The sequence below is a fragment of the Theileria equi genome (assembly GCF_000342415.1).
Source record: "Theileria equi strain WA chromosome 2 map unlocalized gcontig_1105316255037, whole genome shotgun sequence".
NCBI classification, from domain to species: domain Eukaryota; phylum Apicomplexa; class Aconoidasida; order Piroplasmida; family Theileriidae; genus Theileria; species Theileria equi.
Window position 1 is genome coordinate 470784 of NW_004668230.1, and position 23433 is coordinate 494216.

The 23433-nt window shown below is 40.2% G+C and overlaps 10 protein-coding genes across 10 annotated transcripts; 5 read left to right on the top strand and 5 right to left on the bottom strand.

Annotated features, from left to right (window-relative positions):
- Positions 1–375: 375 nt before the first annotated feature.
- Positions 376–1659, bottom strand: BEWA_036960 (hypothetical protein; the record flags this gene model as incomplete). The annotated part of the gene is made up of 1 exon (XM_004833055.1): positions 376–1659. The coding sequence occupies one exon, from the start codon at positions 1657–1659 to the stop codon at positions 376–378; it is 1284 nt and encodes a 427-aa protein (XP_004833112.1).
- A 641-nt stretch (positions 1660–2300) lies between these two features.
- On the bottom strand, positions 2301–7418 carry BEWA_036970 (hypothetical protein; the record flags this gene model as incomplete). The annotated part of the gene is made up of 1 exon (XM_004833056.1): positions 2301–7418. One exon carries the CDS (start codon positions 7416–7418, stop codon positions 2301–2303), a length of 5118 nt encoding a protein of 1705 aa, XP_004833113.1.
- Positions 7419–8112: 694 nt separating this feature from the next.
- BEWA_036980 (signal peptide containing protein) lies at positions 8113–9318 on the bottom strand (the record flags this gene model as incomplete). Its single annotated transcript, XM_004833057.1, has 1 exon — positions 8113–9318. One exon carries the CDS (start codon positions 9316–9318, stop codon positions 8113–8115), a length of 1206 nt encoding a protein of 401 aa, XP_004833114.1.
- Positions 9319–10641: 1323 nt separating this feature from the next.
- Positions 10642–10910, top strand: BEWA_036990 (hypothetical protein; the record flags this gene model as incomplete). The annotated part of the gene is made up of 2 exons (XM_004833058.1): positions 10642–10819; positions 10849–10910. The coding sequence occupies 2 exons, from the start codon at positions 10642–10644 to the stop codon at positions 10908–10910; spliced, it is 240 nt and encodes a 79-aa protein (XP_004833115.1).
- A 296-nt stretch (positions 10911–11206) lies between these two features.
- Positions 11207–13375, top strand: BEWA_037000 (hypothetical protein; the record flags this gene model as incomplete). The annotated part of the gene is made up of 1 exon (XM_004833059.1): positions 11207–13375. One exon carries the CDS (start codon positions 11207–11209, stop codon positions 13373–13375), a length of 2169 nt encoding a protein of 722 aa, XP_004833116.1.
- An 855-nt stretch (positions 13376–14230) lies between these two features.
- On the top strand, positions 14231–16515 carry BEWA_037010 (DNA-directed RNA polymerase III, putative; the record flags this gene model as incomplete). The annotated part of the gene is made up of 5 exons (XM_004833060.1): positions 14231–14438; positions 14911–15066; positions 15850–16019; positions 16082–16279; positions 16360–16515. The coding sequence occupies 5 exons, from the start codon at positions 14231–14233 to the stop codon at positions 16513–16515; spliced, it is 888 nt and encodes a 295-aa protein (XP_004833117.1).
- Positions 16516–17241: 726 nt separating this feature from the next.
- BEWA_037020 (conserved hypothetical protein) lies at positions 17242–18696 on the bottom strand (the record flags this gene model as incomplete). Its single annotated transcript, XM_004833061.1, has 1 exon — positions 17242–18696. The coding sequence occupies one exon, from the start codon at positions 18694–18696 to the stop codon at positions 17242–17244; it is 1455 nt and encodes a 484-aa protein (XP_004833118.1).
- Positions 18697–18996: 300 nt separating this feature from the next.
- Positions 18997–21005, bottom strand: BEWA_037030 (hypothetical protein; the record flags this gene model as incomplete). The annotated part of the gene is made up of 3 exons (XM_004833062.1): positions 18997–20640; positions 20706–20726; positions 20955–21005. 3 exons carry the CDS (start codon positions 21003–21005, stop codon positions 18997–18999), a joined length of 1716 nt encoding a protein of 571 aa, XP_004833119.1.
- Positions 21006–21256: 251 nt separating this feature from the next.
- On the top strand, positions 21257–21736 carry BEWA_037040 (signal peptide containing protein; the record flags this gene model as incomplete). Its single annotated transcript, XM_004833063.1, has 1 exon — positions 21257–21736. One exon carries the CDS (start codon positions 21257–21259, stop codon positions 21734–21736), a length of 480 nt encoding a protein of 159 aa, XP_004833120.1.
- A 468-nt stretch (positions 21737–22204) lies between these two features.
- Positions 22205–22693, top strand: BEWA_037050 (signal peptide containing protein; the record flags this gene model as incomplete). The annotated part of the gene is made up of 1 exon (XM_004833064.1): positions 22205–22693. The coding sequence occupies one exon, from the start codon at positions 22205–22207 to the stop codon at positions 22691–22693; it is 489 nt and encodes a 162-aa protein (XP_004833121.1).
- Between the last annotated feature and the right edge of the window lie 740 nt (positions 22694–23433).

The window sequence follows — 23433 nt, forward strand, 5'->3', positions numbered from 1 at the left end:
TGCATTCTCTATATTAAAAATGGCCTAGTACAAGAGTAAATTTCGCTATGTGTTATACCTTTTTACACTGTCACTTTTGTCATCATTTATGTCCACAGTAGGTGCCGGAATGTTCTTCTTCATGCCAATAATGATGATTCTCGATAACTGTGTTGGCTATCTAGTGGTAACTTTGGCTCACTAAATGCTTTTATGCAGTGAAACTTGTGAGTTAGGGGGATAAAAGTCAGAAAGAGTGATCTAGGCACTCGTTCCTCCGACCCACACTGCGGGTCTGTAACCTTCCATTCCCATCGGACAAGCTCCATTAATGACTTTGTTTTAAAAGTAGAAGGTGTGCTGTGATGAAGTAGCAAAGGGTTTGTATCTACTCCTTTAGCTCACTGGTCTTCCAGCCATTAATAGTATGCTATGGATAGTAACAGGAATGGCATTAGTAGGACCAACAATAGTAACTTTTGGGTCTTTATTTGGAGCTCCTTTACTAGATTTACCAGGAGAAACAGTATATACAGTATTAGTATCAGACTCTTCAGAAGATTTTAGAGATTCTTGCTGCTTTTCATTGGCTTCTTTCTGAGCACCTAATTCACCGGCAGCTCCCATAGGTCCAGCAATAGAGCCAGAAGTACCATCAACAGCACCAGAACCACCGACACTTAGTTGAGATGAGGGTGGAGGAGTATCAGTACATTTTCCACCGGTTCCAGAGATTATACACTTCAGTATCTCTATGTGTTGATTATAGTTGCTGCCCTTACCAGCTTTGATATCATCTGGCATCGTAATTTCAGGTATACTCTGGAGTTTTTCCCATTGTTGATTGTCACCACCAGTAGGACTTGGCTCATACCATCCGGTTACTAAATCATTTCCAGTGGAATCTACATAGATTAGCCTGGGAATATCTCCGTTGTAGAATGTATAGAGCTTTAATGAATCTTTTCCAGAGTTGTCAATACCAGGAATTTTTATTCTCTTTCTTTCACCAGAATCATCCTTGTAGTAGATACCAGAAATTGACGTTCCATAAGTAACCTCATGCTTATAGTATTCAATATCTTCTGAACTAGAAGCACCTTTATCAACCTTCCCTCCCTTAACAGCTACCTTTTTATCACCAGTATGATCTTTACCGCAACAGTATCCTTCTCCATTGGATGCATGAGTCTTAGAATGAGACTCTGTGAGATCAATGGTAACAAATTTGTAATGTTGGCAATTGAGGTCATCAAGTTTCTGTTCAAGCTTCTCATACTCTAGCCGTCGAGTAGATTGAGGGTCTCCACCAAATGAAGTCCAGCCAGTATCCTTAGTTTCACGATAATCATACGTATCACCTTTATTGTAAATCTCTATGAGAAGAGGTTGATTGTGATCAGTGTCTCCGGAATGATACCAGACAGAGTAGCTCTTAATAGGTTCATTATTTGTCGGTTTTATTTCGGTAATGTCCCTACCATAATTTCCATACTGAACCTTTTCAACATTAAAAAGTCCCCCAGAGGATGCCACATGTGTGAGCTTCACGAAGCCAGAGTTAGGAGGATTTTCTTCCTTAGTCAGCTTAACTTGGTTAGGACCTCCATATGTATCAGGTCCTGGTCCATCAGGCTTGTGACTTATATCTATGGTAACACCGGATGAGGGGACAGTCATTTTGGGTTAAGGCCTAAGGAAATCAAATCGTCATGAGTTCCCTGGATGAATTATCTTCACTCTCATCCAACACTCATCCTCCATGTTCAGAGAGTATGATCATTCAAAACTCTGAGATCCATGAGTAGTCTCAATGCAAACAAAAGTCCAAAAAAGACTCCTGCAACTATGGATCCTGCGTTGTGACTCGAAGAATGCTCCAGGGTTTTGGAAGTTGGTGGACCTCACTAACGTTTACACTAACATTCTAAGCTTCCCAGCCTCCGCTGTTGTTACAACTTAGCATAATTTCCACGTCTATACCACCTATTCACTCTGATAAAACAAGTGACGAATCTTTACAGAATACTTTAAAATCCACAAGCAGCGAGTTCTGGAAATCGTCTGTCTTCACGGGGTATTTTACATGCATGCAATAAGATTTAGACGAGGCTGGACTGACCATAAGATTCCTGCGGGATTTGCACAATGTGTATCATCTTTTGGGTACGAAAGACCCATCCAATGTAGTGAACATAAAATTCAGAGTCAAGACATTTCATTCGCCATTAACTTACCATGTAGATGTATAGCAAAATTTAGAGTCTCCATAATGTGAGTTTGGAGATAAAACTGCATTTAAAGACACCAAATGTGTGCGTTTAACAATGTCTAGTGAGCCATTCCTGTGAATCTCCACAAGCTTTTAGCGCCCATTTCACTCTTTCAGATTGACGCTCATCTACTTCAATCCATCGACCATTCAAGCAAATGTAGTTGACGGAGCTTAATGAGCCATATGTGGTCTTTAAGGTAGCCTTTACAAGGAAGCAGGAGTTACCCCTCAGGTAGGCTCTCACGATAATGGCTCTCCATTGGGACTCTTTTCCTGAATACTCATACTCTGGAGACCTCCATATGACGGCACCATTGTGAGCGATTTTATGGGCACGAAATCCTAGTCTCGGAATAAAGAATCGGGTTTTAAGTCCACCAAGGACCGTGTCAAAGACCTTGACTCTTCCATGGTCGGAGCAAGTTAGGTCTATAGTACAATGAAATTTAACCACATTTGGTCTAGGGATGCTCTTGAAGGCACCAGGGTAGTTTCCTATGAGTCTCCATCCATTATTGGTTCTCAATAACGTCTCGGTTTTATTCGCAGAGGTGCAATCTTTTAAAATGTAGACCAGGACTGGTACAGTCTCCCTCAGATGGATCGTGGCATACACCAAACTCTCTCCTTCATGCGCCATCCATATAGCTTTCCCACCATGACTCAGGCTTGTTATCTCTGTCCAATACCAAGGAACAATCAGCCTCGTGATTATATCGTCAAAGTAGTAGTCGTAAATGTTGTAGAAGGTTGGATTATACTTTGAGACGTTGATGATGCTTCCGCTGTTAAATGTTGGAAAGAAGATAGGTGTTATCATTCTTTCCATGGCACATCTAGTACATGAATCCTTATCAGGGACCATAAAATTTGGGGGATAACGCGCAAAATTATCCCTAGGTTCCACATAAATTTGTTCCATGGGCCCATATTCCAAATACCATTGAGTGTTAAATAAATCTCTGGAGTCTGTGTAATCCATCTTCCCAAAGAGCTCTCTTTCTCTACTCATAGACATTATGTCAGTATCGTAGGCTATATATTGGTTGCCTCCTCTGAGTGCACCTACGAGATCAGTCCATTCCAGTTGATCTTCGAGATTATCAGTATTGGTGGATTTGTCAGATCTTTGAGAATTTTGTACCCTACTATCAAAATTATATTGTCCAGCTGAAGGAATAATGGTGGATTTCCGAAGAATCCCTTCCTTGAGTCTAATATTTCTATATGTTTCTTTCAATGTGTTAAGTTTCCTTTCATGTTCTCTCTTGTTATGTTCCCACTTACAGCCATTGTAATGGAGGAATAGGATACGATCTTCTCCATTTTTCCTAGATTGCAATGTGACAATATAAGGTTTGTTTCCTTTAAAATAGATTAGGGCTGATATACAAACGGCTCCGTCAAATCCCTTCCAGATTATATCGTTGCCACACTTGAGATTGTATACAAATAGACCAGACTTCGCGTTACATTGTAAAACAGGAACTCCATTGTAATTGGATACTTTCACATCAAACGACTTTGTATCAACCTTGGAAGATAAGAGAATACGTCTTTCATATACTAATCCAAACCTTTTCATTCCATTGAGTTTCTTGAAAAAATCTCCTTGTGTAAGATTCTTCCATTCACCATTTACCTTCTCAAAATACTTTAAATATAGTCCATAGTCACTACCATTAATAACTATGGATATGAGAGTAGAATCTCCCTCTATGTAAGATTCTACAAGGGTACATCTCTCACCAGCTTTAGCCTTCCAAACATAAACTTGACCATCCATAACAGAGGATATATGAAAGGCATTCTTTGGAGTATATGCCTTGAAGGATAGTCCAGATTCAGTGTATTCATCTGTATCTATATTTGATTCATCCGGATTGACAAGATTAAGGGTAACAAGGTCGCCAAGTTTACCCTTATTCTTTAGATCCTCTAGCAACTTTTCATAGTCCTCCTTTTGGACCACCTGCCACTTGTTACCGGTATTGTGGAGAAAGAGAATTCCTTCCCTGCCCTTTTCCCAGTGATGTAATGTTAGAAGTTCTGGCTGATCTCCATCAAGGTAGATTAGGGTTGATAAAACCTCTACCTTACCCTCTCCATCCCATATAGTCTCACCTCCATAAACAAGTTTCGTAGGATTTTTGTCCTCCTTAGCTTTAAGTTTAAGGACTGTAACATAATTCTCTTCTCCGCTCTCTACATAAAAGAGAGTAGAGTCAACCTTTGATTTGAGATCAGATAGAGAAGTAGGTTGAACAGCTGGTTCTTCAGACTTTCCCATTCCGTAAAGCTTCTTGAAAAAGTCTTCTTGTGTGATACCATTCCATTCTGTGCCAACCTTCTCAAAATATTTGTGTCCAAAATCACTTACAAGAGTAAAGAGAGTAAAACTCCACTTTGTAAACGACTGTGCAAGAAAACACTTTTCATCTATAGTGATTTTCCAAATAGGAATTCCATTGTTAGAGAAAGAAGAGAAATAATGACCTCTCTTTGGAAAATACCCCTTATATTCTACTCCACTATAGTTTCCTGTCTGTACACTTATCTGGGATTTATTAGGATTGGCAAGATCTAGAGTAATGGGTATTGCATTTTCATAATCTTTCTTAAATGCATCAAGCCTTTCCTTAAACACTCCCTCTGTAATATTATTCCAATTCTCATTTATTTTCTCAAGATACCACTCGGTAGAAGCAGCGTTCCGTAGAGCCAGGTTAAGAAGAGTAGGGTCTCCATTAGACCATGTTGTAAGTAGAGACTGTTCAGCTGACTCAGTAACTGGAGGAGACCCTTTAAGTGTGTTAATCTTCATTTTACCCTCAGTTTCACCTTCTATAGACTCTTGTGGCCACTTTTCATAACTACCAATACAATTGTTTCCGTCCATATCATCAAAATTTTTAGAGTTGCTGAATGCAACTTGTTTGGGCTGAATATTTTTATCTTCATTATAATTGGAAGTTTCTCTACAATTTATATTCTTCTGCATTTGTGCATTATTGTTTACATTATTGGCAGGAACTTTCTGAGCTCTAATAGTCTCTTCTGTTTCCTTGTGAATGGTGGGAGTGCTAGTTTTCCTCCTGCTTGTATAGTTTTGTACTTCAACAGGTATATCCTTGACTTCCCTATCCTTTGTAATTTTGCGCTCTGCTTCTCTTGGTGAATTTGGAAGTTTATCCACTTCAGGAGGGGAGGCATCAACACGGTCAGAAGAGCCTCCAGTTGACCTTGAATAATTTCTAGTCATATTTACCTCTTGAGATGGAGGTTCATCTTCCTCTTCTTCAGCTTCTCCTCCCTGTGGCTCTGGGACATTCATATCCTGCCCTTCCGGTTCATTGGTCTCATAAAAATCCATGAATAAGATTCTTGCATTATCTTCACGTTCAAACTTTTCAGAAAACTCTTCATTCTTAACTGGAACCCACCTAGATCCTTCCTTTTCAAAAAACTTGTACTCCTTCGTTCTTCCCTTAATGGCAATTGCAAGGAGTAAATGTCCACGTCCCCTAAGATACAACTCGCATCCAATGCACCTTTCGTTGCCATTTGCACTATTCCATACCGTAACACCATTGGACATTACTTCCTTTGCGATATATCCAGGTTTTGGAAAGAAATGTTTTGTAGTAATACCCAGCAATTCTGCTTCAAAAATGGTACATTCTTTAGTACCCTTAGTAGCAGAGAGATCAATGGTATAGTCAGATTTCTGTTGTGCAAATACTTTCAACTTGGGTACCCTGTCACCAATGTCTTTAGATTCCCTCCATTCAGTCCAAGTTTTTGTGTAATATTTACGCTCCACACCAGATGGAGTATTCTTTGTAATGAGCATGACTTCTGCTTTACCGTCCTTATTTAGGTATACCTTGGCAAACTCAAACTTTTCATCGGATTTTGCCTCCCATATAGAATTCTCTCCATCGATTAGTTTGGCAATGATCATACCCTCATTTGGTAGGAACAGTCTAATGTGGTTATCATCGTAGATATAGTCAACATGCTTGTAGTTTTGAGAGTCTAAGTCGGCAATATCCATGCTAACTGGACTACTAGAAGAGTTTTCTGATTCCTCCGCTTCATCTTCATCTTCCTCCCCTAGATCGTTGTCTTCGGGTTCTTTAGGATGTCCTTGTTCTAATCCTTCATTAAGCTTTTCAGGAGTCTCAGGAGCACTTTTAAGACTATCATCCTCATAAGCTTCCTCCGCTTCATCTTCATGGTCTTCAGATGGATCCTCATCATCAATTACAAGTCCATCTGGTTCGTCTTGGGTATCATCTTGCCTTTCAGAGTAGTCGTCAGGAGTATCCCAGAAACCATCGTCATTAGGTTCTGGGTCCTCATCCTCATCTTCAAACTCTTGAGGATGTTCTGGAATATGCTCTGGCAGGTCCAGAAGAGCTTCTATAGAGGCTTCCTCTTTAGGTTCTTCTGGTTCATTATCCTTTACCTCATTCTCTTCGGTAGTCTCTGGTTCTTCTGTTCCGCTATCATCATTATCTCCTAGCGAAGGTGAATGTTCAGTAGACTCTTCATCTTCAACCCTGGCACCTCTTGAAGTATCTCCTACTAAATCATTTCCAACTTGTATATCCCCTGAAACGGTTTTCTTTCTGAAAGCGTTACCAGCACTATTTGTGGAAGTGAAAACAGCCTCTGTCGTAGCAACCACAGTAATTTCTTTAGCAGCTGTCTTGGCTTCTTGAGCTTTAACCTCTACATGTTTTTTAGTAACCTGTAGTTCCTTGAGCTTTCTTTCATGTTCCTCCTTACTCTCTTTCCACTTCTTTCCATCCTTATGGAGGATTAGGGTGCGATCCCTGCCATTTTCCCTACACTTTAGTGTCACTACTTCTGGTCTATCATCACTAAAGTAGATCAAAGTTGATAAAATCTCTACTTCTCCATCTCCATCCCATATAGTCTCACCTCCATACTTGAGTTCAGTAACTACCATACCTTCCTTTGCCTCTAGTTTAAGGATTGGAACACCGTTACTATTGGATGCCGATACATTGTACTTAGAACCGTCAATTTTGGATACTAAAGGTTCAGTATATCCATTACTTCCACCACCTCGAGAATCCGTTGAGCTACAAACTATAGACAGGAACAGAGCGTAGAATATCACTAGGATACTCATATTCCTGCCATCTTGTAGAGACTTGGTACCGAGAATGAAGAGGAAACGGAGTTCTTGTTTATTCCTAGACATCTGGGGTATTAGGAAGAAGATTCAAAAGATAGTACAAATTCTTCCATTCTTTATTCAATATCACTTTCATGCTATTGCTGTACTCCGTACCATTTTATTTGCGCCGCAGGGTATGAAGAAGAGGTTGTGTATTGGTACAAAATGCCCAGAACTTTTTTCTAGTCATCCAGCACTGGGTGAGTAACTATGGACTGTAATGTATGTCTTTGCTCCTCTATAGTGTGGAATGGCTAAAGATATCGATTTTACTGTAATGTGCGAATGTTTCAGCCTCTAAAATTCCCGAGCTTTTCTCTAGAGTAGCTTTGGCTGGCCCAGATTTCATCTCTCCACCCATTCACTGCCTCGCCAAAAGGCCTACTGTAGGGACTCTAAAGAGACCATGTATAGGCTAAGAGTGTAGGGGGTAGATGTAATGTCATGGAGAAAGAAGAGTAACAACTGGAGATGTTTGTGAAGAACCAATTCTACCCCTTTGATAGAGCCTAGATGTGCCCAAAGAGTACATGTAGTATGCATGAAAAACAAGAGTTAAAACATCCACGGTATGAGTACGGAAATACAACTACATTTATGGCTATAACATTCATCTACAAGGTAAAATTCTTATAACGGCGTACTATCACAATATTTTGAGTTTAGCATTAAAATCTGCGTTTGTTACAATATCCCAGTTCCTATCAGAGTGTTCAAAGCTTTGGAAAGTAAACTGGTAATTCCCACTCTTTATGTGTAGTCTTAGAAGTTTCGAATTATCCTTGGAATGTAGTTCGCAGAGAAAGCAAATGGTATCCTGATCAGCATTCCATAGGTCAGCTGATCCATCCACAACCTTTTCTATAACATGACCAGAGTTTGTAGCATAATAATTCACTGTAACATCACCACGCTTGCTCTCTATAGTCTTGTAGTGATCTCCATCATTTGGAATGGCTGATAAATCCAGAATTAGTCTAGTGGACGTGTCATTCGTTTTTTTCAAGTTGTTGATATCCTTGATATAATCAGTTGTTTGCTGCCAACTCTCTTTCTTCTTTCCAAAACAACCACCTGTCACTTTATATTTAAAAAATGTCTGAACTGTTCCATTTCCCGTTTCAGATTGTATGAGTATCATTTTTGGAACTCCACTTTCCAAAAACACTATACAGTATGAGCATGTAGTACCAGATGTGCCCATCCATACATACTTCTCACCATTCATTATGATATTGACAGTTTTATCTTGTCCGATAATTAGTACTCTGGAAGGAACTCCATCAATGTTTGCATCTACGGATTTACAGATTAATGCATTTGGATTTGAAAGATCGAGGGAACCTGCACCAGAAGATTTGTCTGCTTGCGATCCTTTTTTTCCGGCATCGGGAGGATCCTTCATACTTTCATAAGCGGCTTCAAAATCTTCTTCGGTCATTTTGCTCCACTGGTTACCGTCTTCTTTATAAGCTTCACTCTCCTCCTTTTTCTCTCCATTCTTATTTGCACTTACATATCGTATGGCAAGAAGAGTGCTATATCCCCGTTTTGATAGGACCGTAATTACTGTACAATTTTTGTCACCTCCGTTCCATATCTGGATTCCATTATCTAATACTAAAGTTATCTTGACACTATCCTTAACATTAAACTTTTTACCATCTACACCATTATCTTTCTCATTATTAACCTCAGCTACATTAGGACCTGGATCCTTGGCAATATCGATTGAGTTAACATTAGATCCCTCGCTAAGATTGATTGAGAGAACATTAGGTTTCCCGGCACACCAACAGACTCTGCCCAATTTCAGGAAATACATAACCAATACCAAACTTAAAAACCTCATGCTACCTCCATAGGATGTGGAGTCCGCTGTAAAGGAAGATGTTAACTTATCTGGGGTGTGTATGAATCTCTTCCTACACATGCATTACTCATTCTTCCTTCATGCCTGAGTTGCCCTTACTCTCTACTATGAATGTTAAAAAATAAGGCCATCAGATGGTTCCAATAGGTAATTCTTGGAGCCACTCAGTCCAGAGAAATCCATGGGTAGAGAGGAGGGAGAGAAGAGAATGGGTAAATTAAGGGGCATTAATCAGAGGTCTTGAAGAGGAAGGATACTAAGTTTTCACGAATACACCATATACTTTAGTTTTTAAGATTCTTCAGGGGCTATTAGCCAAGAAAATATCTCTTCCTTGAATATGCCGGGATGAATAAATTCTTCCAGCAGTTCCCTAATTTACCCTAAATGTAGGTAAGTATCAATGGGAGTTCCAGTACTATCTATTGGCAGAATTTTCTGCACTGTGTATTCAGAGTATCCGTGAGAAGTCTGAGAGATGGAGTAGTAAACTCTTTAGGGGCATTATTGTCACTCATAGTGCTACCAGAATCTTCATCATACTCATTACCTCTCAACCAGTGTGAAGATGAGCGGTATGGGTAAAAGGGCGCAGGATGGACCGTTTGTAATGCACCAGGCTATTCTGTAGTATGAGATCCCAGCCAGCAGTGAGATACCTTATCCGCTAGAACTCATCATGATTCGCATTTTAGATGCATTACTAGACCATAGATTTCAGCTTTTAGACGATTTTCCGTAATTCCCGTCCTATGATTCCAGTCGTGGTCCACTCCCCTATCCTTTGGGATTCTCAGATTTTATGCGGTTATACCATTACCTTGTTATCAAAATAGAGACTTGTGATGAGAATATGCCCTTTGTATGTGAAATTTAGGCTACACAGTGTTATTTGTCCTCCGTCATCGTTCCGCTGTTCCTTGCCCCTTTATAGACCTCCTATGACTTATACCTGTCTACTTATAATCGCCAATTGTAGTTACTGGTCATGTTAATAGCCACTGCCAGAGATAGTCCACAAGGACAGGGAAATTTCCTCTCTACACACCCTTCTAGGTACCCCTCATGTCCATAGGCTCTTTTCGGTCCATATTTACCCATCCTCCGGAGTCTTCCATCCTAATATCATCTAAAGGTCCACATCATAACTATAGTCACAATATAAACCATAAGAGTGGCTGTGGACCAAAAATCAGGGGGTTCCCTGTAGCCACCAGCTGAGGTCCCAGCGCCACGGACAGTTGCACTCAGTCGGAATCTCTGGGCCACAGAAACTCCTTTGATCGACTACCTGCGCCTAAAATGGTGAAATCTACGTCGCTGCTAATCAGTGAACAGTGCGATTTTATAAATGGCGGTAAGAGAAGCGGTAAACGAAGAGTTTTTAACATTTTGTCCGACCAAATTGCAAATTTGGATGGAAAAGGAGTAGAAGAACCTGAAAGCTTCCAAGATGAAGATGTAGAAGCGAAACAAGAAGGTGAGTTGATGCCAAGAAGGGATGTGTAGAGGATGGATGGCCAGTCCCGAAGAATGTGGAGTATACGAACGGAGTGAGCCCAAGCGACTAACAGGAGCTCTATAGAGACCAAAGGGATTATGTATGAGATTTAGAGTAGGAGCCTATACAGTATGACATCTTTACTCCAGTCGACTATCCGTACTATACTACTGAAGACTATTTTGATAGTTGTTCATCTTGTTCTGTGGATAGTCTCTGACGGTGAGCTACTTGTGAGGGAGGATGAATATTGAGTGAGGAGTAGATAGGGAGTAACTAAGGTACTGGTCTGCTCCCTTTGGTCGCATTGAGACTACTCATGGATCTCAGAGTTTTGAAAGAGCATACTCTATATGAACATGGAGAATGAGAAGGAACGGGAAGGTACTAACATTAGACCTTTCAAAAAAGCCAAAAGAAGATGGGAGTGCAATGACCTATGGCTCTAATGATACAACCTTTACCGTTATAAAGAGTGATTCCGGTCTACCGAAAGGGTTTTTCAGGCATGTTTATACACCTACAAATGGACCTATTACTCTAAATAGGACACTTAAAGATGACTATAAGATAAGAGGAGGCTTTACGGGATTAAATTTCATAGAAGATGTAGAAAGTACCTCTGCTTACTTTTGGGAAGGATCTAAAGATAAACCAATCCTACTTGGAATAACTGCCAAGGGTACTAGCGGTGATATAGAGACAAAGTACTTTAGTAAAGGCGATAGGTTTTGGATGAACGGTCCTATAAATGGTCTGGATGAACAACAGGCACTTGATCATCAGAACTGTAATATTAATCATGCTATACCCATTGACATAAAAGAACCTACAAAGGACCATGCTAATGGAAAATCGACCTGTCTAAAAACGAAAACTGTACAACCATACTACAAACCAAAGCTTCCGTCTGGAACTAATGGTATTTACGAAGTAGAGTCCTATAACATGCCTAAAGGTATGAAAGTATCTAGAGTTACTTATGATAATAATCCTACTAACATTACCACTAATGACACTATCTCTCTGCTAAAAATATATACATGGAATGGCGATTCACTTAAGCATAATAACATCCCGTTGCTTGTTGAGTTTAAGAAATCCTCTGATGGAAAGTCTGAGTGGTATGAAAACATTGGTAAAAGTTCACCTTATACTAGCTGGAAACAGATTCTTCAACCAGATGTGTTAAGTTTTTATAATCTTCGAGGGGAACTTACTGATGATTTTACCATAAAGCTAAATGAGATAAACTGTAATCTCAACGATGTTCTTCAAATAGATGTTAGAAAGCAACCAAATAAGAAGACTGAAGAATATTGTCATGGTAGGGGAAATGATGGACATATCAAAAAGATATCAGTTGAACCGGATAATAAGATAAACATTCCTGGATTTGGCGCATATAAACACTACATGAAAGCCTCCTTAGGGTCCAGGAAGTTTAACATCTCCGGGTTTACTGGAGATTTAATTTTAAAAGGATTCAGTGGACTGCCATTTAAGAATGTAGGTAAGGTTATAGTATTTTCTCGTCAATGTAGTCCGGGACAATATGGACAGACTTTCATGATTTATGTTGAATATAAGGATGGGGAAAAGAAAGAGTGGTATATGAGAGGATCTTTGGAACATGTTTCGATCGACTGGGAAATAGTAGAATATCTCAATGGAAAAGATCCGCACAACCCTAGTCATTATAATAGTGTTCGTGGATGGCTAGATACTGTTGCCAAATTATACGGTGCAAGTTGTAAAATAGATCCAGAAGTATTAAAAAAGACCATAGGACGAGGCTCAGAGCTTCCTGGTCAAAATGGTGAAAGAGGGGACTCTAGTGCTGTAGGAGAAGCTGGTCCTCCCGGTAAATGTGGTAAGGGTAATAACGGATTCAATACAACTTATGGTAGTGGGTTGACTAATGGTTATATGACGACTGGAGGCGTTAACAACGTTAAAATCCATATACCAAGACTAAATGGAACAGATGCAGGCCTATATGGATTCCCACTGAACTCAAAAGTAGTTGATCCTGGATCTGGTGGAGATCTTCCTCCTGAAATTTCTGGAACTCATGCTACCTCTACTCATATTTCTACTGGACCTCCTGGAACATATGGAAAACGTATTACTCCTCTTGCTGGGTTGGGAGGACCCTCTGATAATGAAGCTGGAAGAGGACGGGAGTCTGATGCTGCTAGACCTGCTACTGATCCTAATACTTCTGCTCCTGATGCTGAAGGATCTCCTCCTAAAACTCCTGAATGTCTTCCTAAACAAGAACCTTCTGTTATATCTAACCAAGATAATGCTAGTACTCAAGGTGGTATAGATACTAATGGAGCTCAAGATACTCAAACTCCTCAAGCTGCTCCTAAACATGATAAAGTTGTTGGACTTCTTACTGGTAGCTCTGCACTATGGACTATCTTTGGAGCATCTTCTGGTACCCTTACTGGAGCTGGCGCAACATTTTTTGGAGGATGGAAACTTTATAACCGCTATAAAGGAGACCCTTGGGTTAGACAAATATGAGACTCTATGGATGGATACTCTAGATACTAGCTTGAGTACTGAGTAGTTGGTATAATGGAGTACTACTATCTTGCTTCACTCATTCCATGAAATAAGAATCTGCATGCATCATGAAATTTGAGAATGTCTATTGGTCTACCTGCTTCTAAGCCAGTGGAGACCTATTCAGCATAAACTGCCATCCTTCCAATACTCATTTCATCTACAAACATTTCTACCATTCATACATATACTTCAGATCCCACCTTGGAACCAAAATCCAGAAGAAGGAAAACCAGCAAGGTGAAGAAGGACGCAGACGATGGCACCTTTATCCAACTACTCACTGGAGACAAAATCTCAGATGGTACAGCCGAACTAAACCCAGCCTCAAGGCTCCGCCAACAAGTGGCACAATCGCATGTAATGAAGAGTCTCGGTGGTTTCAAGTTTATCGAGAACAAAATGTTTGACAACTTTGTCGTGGCAATTTTACCAAGAATGGACAACGGAAATGTCGTTTCCAAGTTTTAACTATTTAACCATACCGGAATGCATAATTTTGATCTGTAGACTAATGTGGAGTTTTGATGATACTAGGCAAATGCTCTACTCATTGCTACAATTCCAACCTGGTATTTGTCAATGAAGAAGAGTTTATCGTCAGCATGTCCTTCCCTAGCTACCTGTGCCTATCTTATGCCTTCCACTTTCCACTAATGTTCTAGGTACTTCTCCCCTGTATAGCATTCTAGGTACCCTTGCTCCATTAGCACTCCTAGACACTTTGTTTCCCTGTTGGCTGCTGTGGCCAGTAAAATTAATCAAATAGGCACAAATGTACACTAAAAATCGCATTTTAATTATAAAAACCAAATGAACAAGGACGAAATCCAGGTGGCCTACGAATTGGCCCTGGAAAACGACAAGCGCTTTACCGAGGAGCTTTTTTTCGAGAATTTGCAAACTTTTCGGAATTTACCGCAGACCTCTGCCCCTTACAACATCTCAGACTTTCCAGTTTTCCTTAAAAAGCTCAGCGCATCAAAGTATTTCGGGATACTCCAAGAATCCTCGGGAACCCGTAAGTTTTTGGATTTATATGCAAGTTACGCGATGGATGGAGGTTATATAATTGGTTATACGCGAATGAAGTTTCTAGGAAAAGGCTGTAGAGAGAGAATGGATGAGTACAGACCGGAAATAGCCTAAATAGGACAGGGGTACCTAGAATGCTATACAGGGGAGAAGTACCTAGAACATTAGTGGGAGATGTACTAAATGGATGAAGGGAAGTGACTAGTCTCTGGACTCTTCGAATGTTTACTATTGAATGTAATTCCTCTGTAGCATCGTGAAATGCAATCTCTAAGATTCCATTTTGCAGCCAAGATCGGCACTTGTCCTTTAAGTTAGTCAAACCATTTTGACTCGCTTTTTGCTCTAGAAATTACAATGGAGTAGTGACTACCTCCCTTCTCCTCCGCTAGATTTCCCTTCTCTCATCCACATTATATTTATTCTCCATTCCATGCATGCAAATATAAACTATACAGAATATGCCTTTCTGAGGGATCAAGAGACGATAAACCAATTGCAAAAGCTTCAACCGGCAGAATATTCAGTTTATTGCCTCGTAGAAACTGCTGGAAACAAGTCGATTTGGTCGGCTGATATCAAGAGGATCACAGGGTTATCGGTAAGTTTAATGGGTACGTACTGATGTATAAGTGAATTGTGACGCTAGTCGTTTCTATAAGGAGATGTAACTCATCCTATTCTGTGGATAGTCTCTCTGACTGTGAGCTAGTTACAAGGGAGGATGAATGTATGGATGAGGAGGTACGGCTAGATGGAGGAAGTACTATTGGATGATGGGTATGGTTCCTGTGGAAGGACAATTACTCTCATCAGTTCTATTCTCTTACTCATACTATAGACTGATATGAATCGCAATTTGGTCTTGAAGGATCCAAGGTTAATGTAGTTTCAAAGGTCATGGCTCCCTTCCTCATTTACTTCAGGAGGTCTAAGCCTACCACTTCTGATAAGATAGTAAGCTAGGAGAATGTCACCTGCTATTACTAAGGCTGATGAACAAGTTGATAACCCATCTACTGTTACCTGGTGCAGTTGTTCTCGCTGGTATTGGTATTGGTCTCTGGAAAGACTCTTCTTGGAAAGTAGCTCTTGGTCTTCCTATTGCTGCTATTCTCACTGGCACTGTAATTCTCGCTGTATTTGGACGGAAACTCTACAAACGATATTATAGAGACCCTCTTGTACGCTTAATATAATGATACTCTTGGGAAGTCTATGGAGACCCTTGGGTTAGACAGATTTAGGAGTCTATGGAGATATGTTAAAAACTGCACCTATGCGGGCACAAAGTGTTTCATGTGATTTATAGTGCCTATGCCTCTCATTTTATTTATAGACCAAATCTACGTTTATTTCACTCCTTTCTTATACACCCATTCTATAGACAAGTCAAGTCCAGAGGATTACAAAGAACCTTTCTGAGGGACTACGTTTAATAAAGCCAGTTCGTAGCATTCGATACAAAAATCGCAGATTATACGTTTTATCGCATATAGAGCCCGCAGACGAGATAAGCGGCGGGGCATTTTACTATGATGGAGAATTTAATGAAGTACTTGTGGAGGTTTGTTGATATTTGCAGATTTCTGCGTGCATCTGCTACTCGTGCATTCATCAAAATTTTAGGGTATGAAGGATCAAGTTGCCATGTATCTCTCCAAAAATATGGGTCGTACACTAACGCAGATTACAGATTATCTGAAATCCTCAAATACAATTCAAGGAGACCTTTTGGAAGAAAACGTACTGGCAGTTGTCAACTTGCTCGTTCTAGAGAATAAAGTTTTTAGCGGCATTCTTGAAAATGGAAAGTGCATTTATATTGTAAGTTTCCTTGTGATCCACACTCTACTCTGATGAAAAATTATTTATTATGTATTAATGCATGAAAAATTGATATTTAGTGGTCCGGAGCTTCCGATCCAAAGTTTGCAGAAGACGCCTTTTCTACACCATGTTTCAGTTGCAATTTAGCGGATGAGTGTCGCCTTGGAGTTCAGGATAAATTTTGTCCCTCAAATTGTGATTTTCTGAGCAAGTGGCTTGGAACGTCAACATAGATGTACAATTTAAGGTCTCGGAGGCTGACCTTGCCGAATAAAACATAATGGCTACTTAAATTATTTAAAAGTTCACTCTATAGAGAGGTTTTGTTTCTTTAAAAATCTACATGTTGGCCGATGGCTTATTCAAATATTTCTCCAGCTAGCAGAACGATGCATTTTGAGCGATATTCTGCCTTTTCAGTGCGTGTCCACCAAAAACCAGGTTTGTTGTCATGGTATATTTATTCTTACTTTTGCGTCATACGCATTGGCAATAGGTATGATTCACATTGTTCTCCGGATTCTCCAACCCATATGGGACTTCCATATTCCAAAATCGTAATAATTTAGCGATTATTCTGTCTGAATCGGATCTTCTGGAAATTGTGAGTTGTCCTCTATTGGCTCCAACGCTCTTGCTAAATCATCGCCTGGATTAGGAAAAGATCCTCTTGATATTTATACCTCATCTTCTTGGTAGCCCGGCAGTGTTAAATCGATGACTTTAATTTCGTCATATTCCGTTTCACTCATTGATATTGGCACAAGTACGCACCTCTTGAAATTGTTTTAACCTCCAGTACTTGATTGCCCATTTTAGGGTTTTTAGGAGATGTAAATGTTTGTATAAATTTCGTGTATTAACTTATTCACATCAACCACTGGATTTTAATGGAAATTTTATTCCCCTTGAAATAAAAGACAAATATTAAAGCTGCATTAAATACAACATTCTGACATTTACTCATCAGCATAAACAATAAACAAGACCTCATTCCCAGTTATCAGATTTGCTCTAATGTCCGTAGTAAAGGATTCACGGACACATTTTAATCCACCAGAAAGAGCACTGCCAACCCAAAATCCTAGTGACCTCCAGAATCCATAGTGTTTAGTTGGCCAGTTGTCTCTATCATATTTTGTAATAGCCTTGACATAACCACCGCCAATGTATGCAACAATGTCCATGGTAAACTGAGCTGTAAGAGCATTCAGAGCTGACAGTTGTCCGTCACCCTTATTATCAGCACTTTGCATTCCAACACCGCTGTTGGCTACACCCTTTAGAGTCTCTTCACAGCATTTCAGGGTAACTGTGATCACACCTGTAGTCCATATGTTGCCATAAATTGCCCTGGAGCTTCTCCAATTGGGATAGTGAATAGCAAAGATACACAAGGTCATTGCCGTTACATAGGGAATCATAAACAGCCATGTTGCGTGCCACCATGCAAAATTACCTTTACCATCCTTAGTCCATGGTCTGTCCGGACCCTTATCAGTCCATGAGCACACAGCTGCAATGACGAGAGAAGGAATGGCACTTGTGAACAACAAGGCTAAATCTATCAAGTGGCCAGCCTCTGGACTCACGAATTGATACGGTGCTATGGCTGGATAGAAGGCATAGATGCAACTCATTCCGCAGAGACACATTAGCATATTAGATATAGCCCCTCTAGCTCTCTTCCATAAACCCCCTTTTGGCCCTTGACTAGGCCCACTAGGTGGACTAGTGGTAGCTTCTCCTGAAGCTTGTGTACCCCCTGGATCGAAGTTTCTATACGCAATGGTCCATACAATGGCTGCAATACCGGAAACCAATGCTGATATCAGAATTTGTCCAATCACTATCCAAAAGTATGTGTCATGCCACTGGAACTTCTCGGCAAAGTAGAGATAGACAGCATGGTATAGACAAGCCATGATACCAGAGAGGGGCATACCAAGACCAAAGTAAGCAACATCTGCAACTCCAATGGTAATGGATATAGATTCATCCAAACCAAATCCTAGGGAAGCAATAACAAGAACCCAGTAGTAAAAGGTAAGACATCCACGTTCACCTCCAACTGAATATGCCACTATCAACAATAGGTTCATCACAAAGAGACCCCAAATGGCAATGACGGATACAATGTAGTCAGCAGTCTTGTCACGCTTACTAAACAGGACGTACAACGACATTAGGAAGAGACCAACATCACCAGCTGTCTCCATGGAATGGTGAATGGAGTTGATGAAAATGCCAATCTGTCCACTAGGAATGCCAAACCTAACCACTGCAAACCTTCCCGCCGTAATGGCAACACGTAGAGTCTGTAGAAGCGAGAATCCAGCCATGAACATGGCAAATCTTCGGATGGTAGACTTCTCCTCGGCTGCTCCACTGCCTCCTCCACTTCCAGCCGTCATTTGCCCTTCCTGAGAAGTTTGGAGAACATTCACCTGTGTCTATGTATCATCATTGAATCTTAGGACCTCCATACTGCCTTGTCTATGTGCCACCAGACAGCATATACAGAACCGGATGTGCGATTAATGTACAAATCTATTCACATTATAGTACAATGACTAACGATATCAAGGATATGTCAGTTACATCTCTCAAATCAAGGATGTGAGTACCAGGGAATGGATTCCATCCCCATTGTCTCATCTACTCTTCCCTGGTCACCAGACTCATCTCAAAACATGGACATTTCCCCAAGAGTTTTACCACAGAATAATTTGGGTATTGGTTGGCTGAGAACTGGATAACGTAAAGTCCAAATTGGTCCCTCTGGCTGGATGGATAGTAGTTCGCTCAAGACCAAGAGGTTGAGCATTAGCTCCACCACCGTCGGAAGGAGTAGTTTCAGGAGCAGAGGAAGAAGCAGCTTCACCATCAGGTACAGTAGGTACAGATTCTCCAGTAGTAACTTTAGCAGCTTTAGCAGCAGAGGGAGGAGCAGCTGGTTGAGAAGTAGGAATAGAAGCAGGAGATCCAGGACCAGGAGTAGTAGGTTCAGGAGAAGTACCAACTTGAGCACCATCAGTACCACGAAGAGCAGCGCCTCCAGCATCTCCTTCATTACGATTAGGCCCTTTAGGTCCAGGAGGACTATCAACACCTAGTCCTTGAGGTGATTCTTCAGGATCAGATTGTTCATCTTCATCATCAGCTTGTTCTTGTCCTATTCCTCCAGAAGGACTTTCTTCAGAACGTTGTAGATCTGTAGGCCGATTACAGATTGATAAATTAGTGACATCACGTTCCTTCAGTATATCTCTAAGCGCAGTCCACTTAGTACAGGTGAGTTCGTTCTGATCTATGTCAGTCTTCTTAATTCTCCTGAGACTGTGAGACGTTTTTTTCCACGGCCTGTTATCACCAAAACCATCTCTCCCAAACCAACCCTTGACAGATTTATCCCCGGTACCATGTATATATATGAGCGCCGGGTTATTGCTGGAATAAAAGGTATAAATGTCCACTGGACCCTCCATTGGAAATTTAAATGATCTAGCAGATACTTTCCTTCTATTAGAGGTGTTATCATCTTGATAAAATTTAATACCAGCTACACTCTGTCCTGCTTTAACGGAATGCTTATACACTGTGGTATGACTTGAGCTGGATTCATTTTTAATTTCTATTGCCTCTACAGTTACCATACCACCCTTACCTTTATGTTGATCACAACAGTAGCTTCCCCCTGATGTAGATATACTATGTGATAAATCAATGGTTACACCATTATGGTATTCACAAACTAGCCCGTCTAACTTCTTAGTAAACTTCTCTGTGAGGGTGGATATGGAATTATCTTTAGAGCCTTTGAGATAAAATTCACTGGACCCAGCATCTTCTCCCCATTGAGTACCTGTACCTTTGTTCTGATTATGGAACCATTTAGAGTCTCCTCCAGTATTACCAACAAATTCAAGCATAATGGGTACTTTACTGTTGTTAATTGGCGACGAGTATAGTCGGACATTAGCAATTGCATCATTCGGAATAACCATACCCTTTACCCTATCTTTATCAAGCATAACCCTCGAAAATCTGGTAGTTCCATCACCATTAAGCTTGTATTCAGTAACAGTATATTCACTTCCAGCGATTTCCTTACCACTCTGAACAAGTTCCACATATACATTTTTTGCAATATCAGAGTCAATTTCCAGATTCTTCTCAGGCTGATCAAGATCTATGGGAAAGACATTATTCCTGCCTAGATTCCTATCATCTAACAAATCTTGTAAGGATCTTCCTCTTTCATCATACGGTTTCTTTCTCCAGACCTTTGGGTTATGTCCGCCTAGTTCTTCATCCTCATACCTCAGGTAGTATGTTTGTGTGTTTCCATCCTTAACCTAAACTACTAATTAATCTGCCCTAGGTGTAGGTGTTGGTTTATATGTGCGTTATTAGTTCCTACCCTTGTAGACACTACAGTTTCCTGTAGGTTTTAGGGATCTTCGGACCTCCTAGCAGCTGCTATTCTCCTACACCATCTTCCCCTTTCTTTTTGTTTAAGCTAGGCGATTTTCTCACATGGCTCCTTGCTTAACAGTGAGTCTATTGGAGTCAAGTTTCAATTTATTCATCATGGTCAAAGAGTCTAAATGGTAAAGTTTGGAGACCATCCCTCTAAAATAAAAAGTTAATATTCGACGCTTGTAAATACTGGTAATCTAAATCCTATGGATAATTTAGTAGTTAATTTATAATACTCCATTATACATTCTACATGATTTTGCTAGAGTATAGTATATAACAAGCTATATATGACCATAAATGCGGCAAATGTGTGCTTGTACCTTTTATTAACAACTAGTTCACCGTATTCCTTTACCATCTGTTCGTTTCTCGAGAGTTCCGTAGGTTATGGATGGGGTGAGCATGCACAACTGTCTTTGAGAAACGCAAACGTTAGGCTACACTATATGATACAAAGATACCGACCATTAAAAGAGTGAGAGTATGAAGATGTCTACACTTCTTTCCATCTTTGTAATTCTGAAATCATGTTCCTGTATAAACCCTGGACAGGACCCTGTTACTAGAAAAAACGTGGAGCAAAAAGTTAAAGAACAAGCTCCACTACGTTTGGAAGAACCAGGAACATGTCTATATCCACGGACACCGGTTACTATGGATGTATTGAACCTGGATCCATACTGGTTTGAAGCAAAAAACCTGAGATCCGGACTCATTGATCCGAAACCAGACTGTTTTGTTCTAAAAGTAGTTTGTGGCAATGATACTCTTTGGGAATCTGTAAATGGTTGGGAATGTACACACGCCTTTTTCCATTGCAGTGAAATGAGAAAACTTGTTGTGATTGGAGTGGAAAGGGCCAAAAGGGGGTTTTATAAAGCATTATTGAAGCAACAGGGAGAAAGATGGAAGGAAATTCCCATGATTAATGTCGATACTCTTGCCTTTGAAATAGATAGAGAGCAGTAATGATGCATATTCGAAGAAATATCTGTCATGCAAAGTTCATTACCGTTCCACGTCTTCTCTCCAAAAGTAGAAGCCATGCTTCCAAGAATAATTTATCCAGCTATTCTCACGGAAATTATGATGGATTGACTACGTAACCGGGTCCAAATAACGAGGAACATTTCTGGAATGCATTATATTGATACTTTTGCACCGGCCACCCCGGATAAGCGTAAACATGAGGATGGAAAGGTAGAGGCAGTTTACATAACACCCCCCATTAACACAACTGTCCAATGTAAATACGGCTCACTAATTTTTCTTTGTAAACGGCATACCGTTCGCCCTTTGGGTATATCTGTCCCCATTTGTACGGAAGAGTACAATGGAGTCTGCATGCACGGCTAAAGAATAACCATAAAGTTGGATAAGGAATTACTCTCTAACAAACGCACATTCTGAATCCATTTATCAAAAATTAAAGTAAAAATGAATTCTGTTGTCCTTATTTCAATGCTCGTGACTGTACAGTTGTGTTATTGCGCAACCTCTGGTAGTTATTCTTCTTCCAACGCTGTGAATGAAGAGGAAGAAGAGTATAATCATGCTCAAAAAATACCAGTTACTATGGATGTCTCGAATCTAAACCCAGATTGGTTCTATGTAGAGAGTCTAGAATCTGGACTAATTGATGTGCACAGTGGATATTTTGTCGATGAAATTGTAGATGACGATGATGTTCTTTGGGAGTCTTCAGAGGGCTGGAGGTGTACTCACGCATTCATAGAGTCAAGTTCAACGAGGACTCTCCTGGTAATGGGTTTTGGAAAGGGCAAAGAGTACCGCTATCAAGCTCTCTTGAAGGAAAATGGAGAATGGAATGAAGTTCCCATGATTATTGCCAGCGAACTCTCTATAGCAATAGGCAAGGAACGTGTCCAAGAGCAGAGTGCAGCCCAGAACATTTACAATGCATAAATGTACTATCGCTACTTACGGCTCTAGTTTGGGATTTTTCAGGATCTCCATAGAGTCAAAGATTATTACAGTCAATAAACTGCAATGTTAATTATCGCAACGATTCATGACGTAAATACAGTTGTTTCCGTCCTGTAAAGGAGATATCTATTCTTATTTTCCTCAAGTTGTTTTGTGCTTATTATGTTCTATTCAGACTTTCCATCGATCCTTTGATCTATATATGCTATTTAGTGGCGAAACCCCTCTACATGCAGATGTCTTCCTCGAGATCTTATAGCTGTCGATCTATAAAGCTGCAATGTTACGTAAGAGGATTGTAAAGTCCATAGATAGGTACATTCCATAGTGATGCGGATTTTCCATGAAACAAACGACATATCAGGTAAATGAGCTTCTTTCTGGTACAAGCATGCCTAAAAAGATGGATACAAGCATATGCCAAACAAATAGAACCTGGAAAAGACACTAGTACTGGACTAGGTAAACTGCTCTCTGATCTTAAAGGTGGCAAAGTTCTTGACCCTAGTAGATATACTCTATTATGCGACAATAAACTCCAATCTGATAGAGAAAACTATGGCTAATTTTCTTTTATGGAATCATTAAATGTTCTAAAGTCTGAAAAGTGCTGTCTCAGTCTGCCTAGCTTCAGCGAGTCCGTGTACCGCTGTCAACGGTATCACTCTAATAGACTCTCACTCTTTCTTCTTTCATGATCATAATGCTCCTTGAAGAAT